Source organism: Ruditapes philippinarum, unplaced genomic scaffold (genome assembly GCF_026571515.1).
Source record: "Ruditapes philippinarum isolate M1 unplaced genomic scaffold, ASM2657151v2 ctg3894_1_1_1_1, whole genome shotgun sequence".
Taxonomy (NCBI): domain Eukaryota; kingdom Metazoa; phylum Mollusca; class Bivalvia; order Venerida; family Veneridae; genus Ruditapes; species Ruditapes philippinarum.
The window spans coordinates 154175-162909 of NW_026859779.1; the positions used below are offsets into that span (position 1 = coordinate 154175).

Sequence of the window (8735 nt, forward strand, 5' to 3'; positions counted from 1 at the left end):
ACCCATTACTGCTTCCATTATTTAATTAGTTGAGCTTCACTTTCTCGTGTGAAGCTCTTGTTTACAAAATACTTTATTTTTATGCTCCCCTTTGAAAAAGGGAGCGCATATTGCTCTGTTTCTGTTTGTTGATCCACCAACAGTTTCAATTCGTTTTCATCACAGAGGTTGTACCTACTGAAATTTAGTATACGGATTTATTCGAAGAATATTTAGGTAAAGTTTTGTTTTGGGTACGATGGAACTACTTTTGACAGGGTAATGCCCCTTGTACTTAGAAAAATTCTTATTTTTGCAGTTTCTGTTCAGTTTTTTGCAAAGGTTGCTCATACTGAAATGAAATTTAATATACATATTTTTCATAAGAATATAAATTTTTTTTGTGGGTATGATGGAGCAATTTTTAATAGTGTAATGCCACTTGGATTTAGAAAAAATCCAGTTATTAAGACTTGTATCGAGGGCTGGTGTTTAGATCATGTATATAATTTGAGCCGTGTCACGACAAAACCAACATAGTGCGTTTGCGGCCAGCATGGATCCAGACCAGCCTGCGCATCTGCGCAGTCTGATCAGGATCCATGCAGTTAGCTTACCAACCCTATTTCAAGTAGAGAAACTATCAAAGCTAACAGCATGGATCCTGATCAGACTGCGCGGAAGCGCAGGCTGGTTTGGATCCATGCTGGTCGCAAACGCACTATGTTGGTTTTGTCATGGCGCGGCTCATATAATTTTGTTCATCATTAGATTTGCTAAATACAAGCCATGCTTGGTATGCACATCCAGCAAATTTACTAGGACCACTATTATGTCTCTCCTCAAATGCAGAGGTCATGTGATTAAACTAAATTAAGAATACAGTTAAAAAACAGGTTGGTTGAATATGGTTATTGATAATCATTTATAATTTAGAAGTACAGTCAATGTTTCTAATGGTCTATAAGTCAACCAAGGTTTGTGCAACCTATAGTTCAAAAACTTTTTAGCTTAGACATCATACTTGATGGGTTGATGCATCACAGATAGTACTGGAAAATGACCCGTATTGATTTTAAGTTCAAAATGTAAATTTGATTTCCATGTACACTGCCTATAATGTATACTGGGAGTGGGGGGGGGGGGGGGTTCATAAGTGTTTCACAAACATCTCCCTTTCAATATTCATAATGTTATTAATGAAATGTTCCGATTTATTTCAATGTATGGTTTACTTATTTCAAACAGCAGTGTATAGTATAAGCAACAGCAAAAGTCTTTTATTTTTTATCATCCCTCATATTGTTTTGACTTTCCGATATTTTTGTCCGGAGCATATCTCAAAAAGTCTTTGAAGTATCAACTTGAAACTTCATAGGTGGATAGATCTCATTGAGGAGGAGTGCAGTGCACAAGAATGATAACTCTACCCTGCATAATTTTTCAGTTATTTCCCTTTGTTATTTTTCAAACTTAATTTTTTTTCAGAGCATAACTCAAAAAGCATTTTAGATATCAACTTCATAGGTGGATAGATCTCACTCAGGAGGTGTGCAGTGCACAATAATGATAACTCTATCCTTCATATTTTTTGAGTTATTGCCCTTTGTTATTTTTCATACTTAATTTTTCACCTGAGTGGAGCATAACTCAAAAAGTCTTTGAGAAGTCAAGGTGGATAGATCTTATTGAGGAGGAATGCTGTGTGCAAGAATTATAACTCTTCCTTTTTTAATTTTTGAGTTATTGCCCTTTGTTATTTTTCATAATTTTTGTCCGGAGCTTATCTAAAAAACTGTTAGAGATATCATCTTGAAACTTCATAAAGGGATAGATCTCATTGAGGAGGAGTGCAGCACACAAGAATGATAACTCTACCCTGCATAATTTTGCAGTTATTGCCCCTTGTTATTTTTCTAACTTAATTTTTGTTTGGAGCGTAACTCAAAAAGCCTTCGAGATATCAACATGAAACTTCATAGGTGGATATATCTCACTCAGGAGGTGTGCAGTGGACAAGAGTGATAACTCTACCCATCATAATTTTTGAGTTATTGCCCTTTGTTATTCTTTATGTTTTTTGTCCGGAGCTTATCCCAAAAGGTGTTTAGAGGTATCAACTCGAAACTTTATAGGTGGATAAATCTCATTGAGAAGGTGTGCAGCACACAAGAATAATAAACTACCCTGCATTATTTTTCAGTTATTGTCCTTGTTATTTTCAGCCATCAGTATTCACATAGGTTTCAAATCTGTAATCACTACAGCCATCAGTTTTCATTACCAAAAGACCTCTTAAAATTGAATTATTCTGCTCTACTTAGTGATGTTCCGATTGTCGCAAGTCGCCGATAATCAGTTCCTAATATGTAAAGCGACAATAATCGATTCACAAAAATTTGTTCCGCGACGTCGTCGAAAATGTTTAAAGTATCAAAAGGAATTAATTCTGACAGTAATTTTCTTAAATTAGGAACACCTTGCCGATCGCAAAAAATCATCTCAGAGACAATTTGGATTTGAACAGGATCAATAAGTGATGTAAACAATAGTAATATAATGTGATGTAAATGTTATTATTTGACATCCATTGCAAAATAAATCTATTTCGTAAAATTATGGCTATGTAAAGTTAAAACTGTGTTGAAAAGTGCTAAATGAAGTTCATGTTACTGAATATAATAAAGTGCATCGGGAGTAATTGTTACTTCCCTATTTCTTTTTAATGAGACTTTATTCGAAAAGTTATCGATTATGTCCCATCCGACTGAACCGATGATCGATTGGGACAAATTTCAACGATTTCCATCACTAGCTCTACTTACGTAACATATACATTCTTCCAATGAGCAAACGCATTTGGCGGGGATTGGCCATGTAAACATGGCTCTTGTAAGATTTTTTTTTATACTTATTAAAATAACTTCAGAGCAAATTTTCTAGTCATTTGCTTGATCACTCTTTTTTCCCAAAATTCTCATTGCAAGCTAATGTGCAAAATTATCTTAAAATGAAAAAATATTAAAGGGATCGAGACTGGTTAAGAGCCTTAAATATGGAGACCAAGCAAGAGTTGATCAAACTACATTGTCAAAGAATGGTCTATGTTTTAACACTTACAGAATATGATGAAACTTAAGTAAGCAAATACATTTTTACAAAATGATAACCAAAAAGTTGACTTGATGGCTTTGTCTTACTGTTATTTAGTTAAAGGGACTCCACTGAGGTTTTTGACATGGCAGGACTTGAAGTAATGTTTTTGGGATTAATGTTCCATTTGATGTAGGTCTAGACCAAAAGCTTGTGTGCAAATTTTCAGATCATTCTCTCACTTTGCTTTTCCATAATGATTATTGTTATTGTGAAAAATGACCTAAAATTGAAAAGGGTTGCAATGCTTTTCACTTAAAATGGGCCAAGAGTAGCAAAAAATATGATCTACAGTTTATTTCTGTGAATAATTCTTAATTTTCTTTTGTATATCTTTCTGTGTGAAGTGCCCCAGTTGGTCTATTTAAGAAATTCAAATTTATGCTTTTAGTCTTTTGGGTATCAGTAGAGTTCCTTTAATGAATTTGGCAAGTTTGAGAAGTACCGAAAATTTACACAATTAATAACATAAAAATTATGAAGGTTAAAAACATTTTAAGTAAAATATATAAAGAAAAGAAGAGTACATGTAATAATAAAATTATTTACCCAAAATGTATGATTATTACCCTAGCTGTTTTAGTACAAAAAGTTACTTTCAAATAGATTTCCTTTCACCAAGTAAAATGTATCGAAGTACAACCTTCAGGTAACTTCTTTATGGAGAGGGGAATTTAAACCATGTACAGTAACAATGGATCATGTTATATTGAAAGCTATTGCATTGAAATTTGAAATGCATTCAGTTTCAGATGCAGATTTGAACTTTGACAGTAAAACAATGACTTACATATTTGAAGAAATAGCTACATCTATAAGATTTGGACTGTATCAAATGTTGTTTCAGATGAGGATTTGCACTTTGATGGCCAAATTTAATGAAACTTGCCAGGCATGTTCCTTGCATAAAGCTCTACCAAAGTTGTGAAAAGAATTAAATTCCTTGAAGAACTCTGGTTGGGCAACCAAAAGTGTTTTTTTTTTTTGACAAAATCTAAAAAATCTCCCTTGTCAAAAACCCGAAGGTGTAGAGCCTTGATATTTGGTTTGTAACATCATCTAGTGGTCCTCTACAAAGATTGTTCAAATAATGACCCTAGGGTCAAAAGGGGCCCTGCCAGGGGGCTCCTCAGTTTTATATAAAGTTATATAGGGAATTCTTAAAAAAAAAATCATATTGTCAAAACTTACAAATCAAATGGGGCCCACCAGGGAACTTATTGATTTTTAGCTCAATTGTCGTCATGCCTCAGGTTAGCGACCCAGAACCCAGGGCCCTCTTGTTTTACTCAATGACATACTGTTTAGCTTACCTAAGCATTATAATTTTCTTGTACAGCTAATGTTTATCAGGTGAGTAATATAGGGCCTTTTTGGCTCTCTAGTTATTGCTGTTGTTTTTAATGGAAAGCAAGTGCTGGCATTTGAGTGGAGCCAGTGCCAACATTCTGTAAGCTAGCTGGATAGTTTCCTCAATTTCTGTCTTAATATAATTTACAATGTTAATTATTCATACCTATAAAGCAATATTAAACATACATCTGCCAGTGACTTATGTTTTTTATTTTTCTATTTACAGATTCCGAGGTTAAAGAGGAGTTTCGAGGACCACTATCTAGTGGTGAGGAGGTTACAGTAGAGGTAGACAGGGAGGTTATCACAGCTGCACCTGTGATTGCAGATAGCCCAGTGGTTATCGCAATTTGTCCTGTAGGTGAGTTGTTCCCTGCGGCTGTCCATCCTGATCAGGTAGAGGATCCTTCTGAGGTAGGGCCATTGATTACTGAGGTTGAGGCTCCGCACCTGCCCAACCTGGGAGATGAGGTAACACCCGGTGTTCTGTCGGGAACAGGTAGACCCCGAAGGACCCGTAGACCCAGTCCCATTCCTGCGGGATCAAGTAGACCCCAAAGGACCCTTAGACCCCGTCCCATTCCTTCGGGATCAAGTAGATCCCAAAGGACCCTTAGACCCCGTCCCATTCCTTCGGGATCAAGTAGATCCCAAAGGACCCTTAGACCCCGTCCCATTCCTGCGGGATCAAGTAGATCCCAAAGGACCCTTAGACCCCGTCCCATTCCTGCGGGATCAAGTAGACCCCAAAGGACCCTTAGACCCCGTCCCATTCCTTCGGGATCAAGTAGACCCCAAAGGAACCTTAGACCCCTTCCCATTCCTGCGGGATCAAGTAGACCCCGAAGGACCCATAAACCCATTAGCGTCATGCAGGTCAATCCTAGTCTCAACACTTATTTGTTCACTAGTCCGAAGTTCTAGACCGTGGCAGTTTTATATTATATTAGTTACTTTTGTTTATGCATGTATATTATTATTTTGAATATTGTAATTGTTTTTTGTAAAGCAAATTTTTTCTGCTCATAAATCAAAAATTCAAATGAAGTTTGCTATAAAAAATAATGTAAAATTATTAGTCTGGGCTGGAAAGGAACATGGTAAAGGCAAAAGCATCAGTGCAGTATCTTTGATTGAGAGTGAAATAGTACTGTCTGACTCATCATGGGTTTCTGCTCATTTATGGGTAAATGCTTGTTATAACTTGATGGAAAGATGGTTAGAGAGTTAGTAGTCTGGTTATGATAAGTGTTTGTGCATGTTTGAATGGTAACCTGTGTTGACCAGTCATTTCTGTTTTAACTCAATCAGGATCAATGTACTGTTGTTGATGTCTTAACCATGTGCTTGTCTGTACTGTGTGGCCTTTTTCTGTCTTTAAAACAATTTAAACTTTTTTTGGTAAATGATTTTTTCTTTTCAAAATTGACATTAATTGAAGCTAAATTTTAGAAATTGTAAAACTTAATAATTTAAGTAAGTCATAAATCTTTTAGTAATTTTAGTAAGTCGAAATTCTCTATTTTTCTTTTTTTTGCATACCAGATGAGTTTTTCATTAATTATTTTTATAATTTTCAAGTTAAGTTTCATTGCCTAAGTTAAGTTGTATACATTTTGTTTCTTATGTTATTTACTTAATTTTGTCTTTGACCTACTTTTTCATTCAATGAGAAATAGGAAAATGAAAATGCAGTTTTTTTGTTAACAGCCTTTAACAGTGTTTGTGTAACTGATTTTTTGCATTTTAACTTGTGTATTTAAATAAGCTGCTCGGGCACTTTAAATGTAGGACACATCAATTTAGAGAAATGCTGTTAAGAAATGATGAAATGCTTTGAATAGCTATAGTATGTTGCCCTGCTACCTACTTGTAGTTGTTTTTATCATTGAATTCTTTCTTAATCAGCAATTCTAACTATTACAAAATTTATTTATTTTTTTATAAAAATTTGGAAGTTTCTGAGTTACCCTTTGCATATATTTTGTCTCACAGCACTCGTGTATGAAAAGTAGGACAAAGACTAGAACAGATGCTATTTAACTAAAAGATTAAACACTATGAACAACTAAGTATAGTCTGTTGCTCCCATCTCTCCTTTTAGCTGTTTATTTTGTTTGATTTTTTTCTTATTAGCATCTGCTTCTAACACATGTTTATATAAAAAATACAAAAAAAAAAAAAAAAAAAAAAAAAAAAAAAAAAAAAAAAAAAAAAAAAAAAAATACTGTGCAAACTCTGTAGAGCCCCTTTGGAAGCTTTACATTATAGGCTTAATTCACTTTTGTTAGTAAAACTTAAAATTGTTAATTTAGAAAAAGGTTATTGCTTTTCCATCTTCCAATGGCCACTCTACAGAGCTTCCATTGTATAAAAAAAAAAAAAAAAAAAAAAAAAAAAAAAAAAAAAAAAACTTTGCTTGTTATTGCATGTGTATATTCTTATTTATTTGCATCCATTTTTATGATTTTGACATCCGCAATAGAGATTTTCGCTGTAACTCGTCCTCGGTAAACACATTTTGTTTAAGTAATTTCTGCATCCGCTATGGAACATATCCTCGGTAAACACATTTTGTTTAAGTAATTTCTGCGTCCGCTATGGAATTTTTCCTTCATATACACATTTTGCGTTTAGTAATTTCTGCATCCGCTATTGAACTCATCCTTGGTAACACATTTGTTTAAGTAATTTCTGCGTCTGCTATGGAACTTATCTTCGGTTAATACATTTTGCTTTTAGTAATTTCTGCATCCGCTATAGAACATATCCTCGGTAAACACTTTTTGTTTAAGTAATTTCTGCATCCTCGGTTAACACATTTTGTTTAAGTAATTTCTGCATCCGCTGTGGATCTTTTCCCTTCATAAACACATTTTCCATTAAGTAATTTCTGCATCCTCTATTGAACTCGTCCTCGATAACGCATTTGTTAAATTTATTTCTGCTTCGGTTATGGAATTTAATCCTCGGTAACACATTTGTTTAAGTACTTTCTGCATCTGCTATGGAACTTAATCCTCGGTAACACATTTGTTTTAGTAATTTCTGCGTTGGCTATGGAACTTATCCTCGGTTACACATTTGTAATAGTAATTTCTGCGTCTGCTATGGAACTTATCCTCGGTAACACATTTGCTTAAGTAATTTCTGCGTTCGCTATTGAACTCGTCTTCAGTAAACACATTTTGCAACTGCGATAGAATGTATCAGCCATAAATACATTTGGTTAAGTTATTTCATTTCTGCGTCTGCTAATTTAGAACATTTTAGTGTCTGCTATAGAATTATCCTTGGTTATCATATTCAATACAGTCATTTGAGTATCAGCCTTATAAATTTTCTTCAATAAATACATTTGTATTAGTTAAACTTCTGCATCCATTTTATAAAAACTTTCATAAGTAGAGACATTTATTATAGTTAATAGAAATTTTTTTAGTAAACGCAAATTTTCAGTAGGAAACATTTGTAATAATGATTTTGGTGTCTGTAATAACAGTTTTCTTTAGTAGACACTAATATGTTAAAGATATTTCAGCTTCCACTATAGATTATAAGTTTTCTAATAAAAATTACCAAGCACAAACACCAAAGGAAAACTAACAAAACTATTTCCTTTGCATATAACATACTAATTTGTTACTTCTGCTGTAAAACACATTTTGTTTAGGTAATTTCTGCATTGGCTCTGGAAATTATTCTCGGTAAACGCATTTTGTTTAACTAATTTCTGCATTCGCTCTGGAACTTATTCTCGCGAAACGCATTTTGTTTAGTAATTTCTGCATTCGCACTGCAACTTATTCTCGGTAAACGCATTTTGTTTAAGTAATTTCTGCATTCGCTCTGGAACTTATTGTCGATAAACGCATTTTGTTTAAGTAATTTCTTCATTCGGTCTGGAACTTCTTCTCGGTCAACACATTTTGTTTAAGTAATTTCTACATTCGCTCTGGAACTTATTCTCGGTAAACGCATTTTGTTTAAGTAATTTCTGCATTCGCTCTGGAACTTATTCTCGGTAAACGCATTTTGTTTAAGTAATTTCTGCATTGGCTACAGATTTTATTCTCGGTAAGCGCATTTCGTTTAAGTAATTTCTGCATTCGCTTTTCAACTTATTCTCGTTAAATGCATTTTGTTTAAGTAATTTCTGCATTCGCTACGGATTTTATTAGCGGTAAACACATTTTGTTTGAGTAATTTCTACATTCGCTCTGGAATTTATTCTCGGTAACACATTTGTT

The 8735-nt window shown here is 34.0% G+C and overlaps 1 protein-coding gene across 1 annotated transcript in view; it reads left to right on the forward strand.

Annotated features, from left to right (window-relative positions):
- LOC132757903 (keratinocyte proline-rich protein-like) overlaps window positions 1–8709 on the forward strand; it is a 30663-nt gene extending 21954 nt beyond the window's left edge. Inside the window, exon 2 of the mRNA XM_060749402.1 lies at window positions 4712–8709. Within this exon, the coding sequence (XP_060605385.1) occupies window positions 4712–5409 (698 nt within the window). The 3' untranslated portion in view covers window positions 5410–8709. The remainder of the gene's footprint in view (window positions 1–4711) is intronic.
- The last annotated feature ends 26 nt before the right edge of the window (window positions 8710–8735 follow it).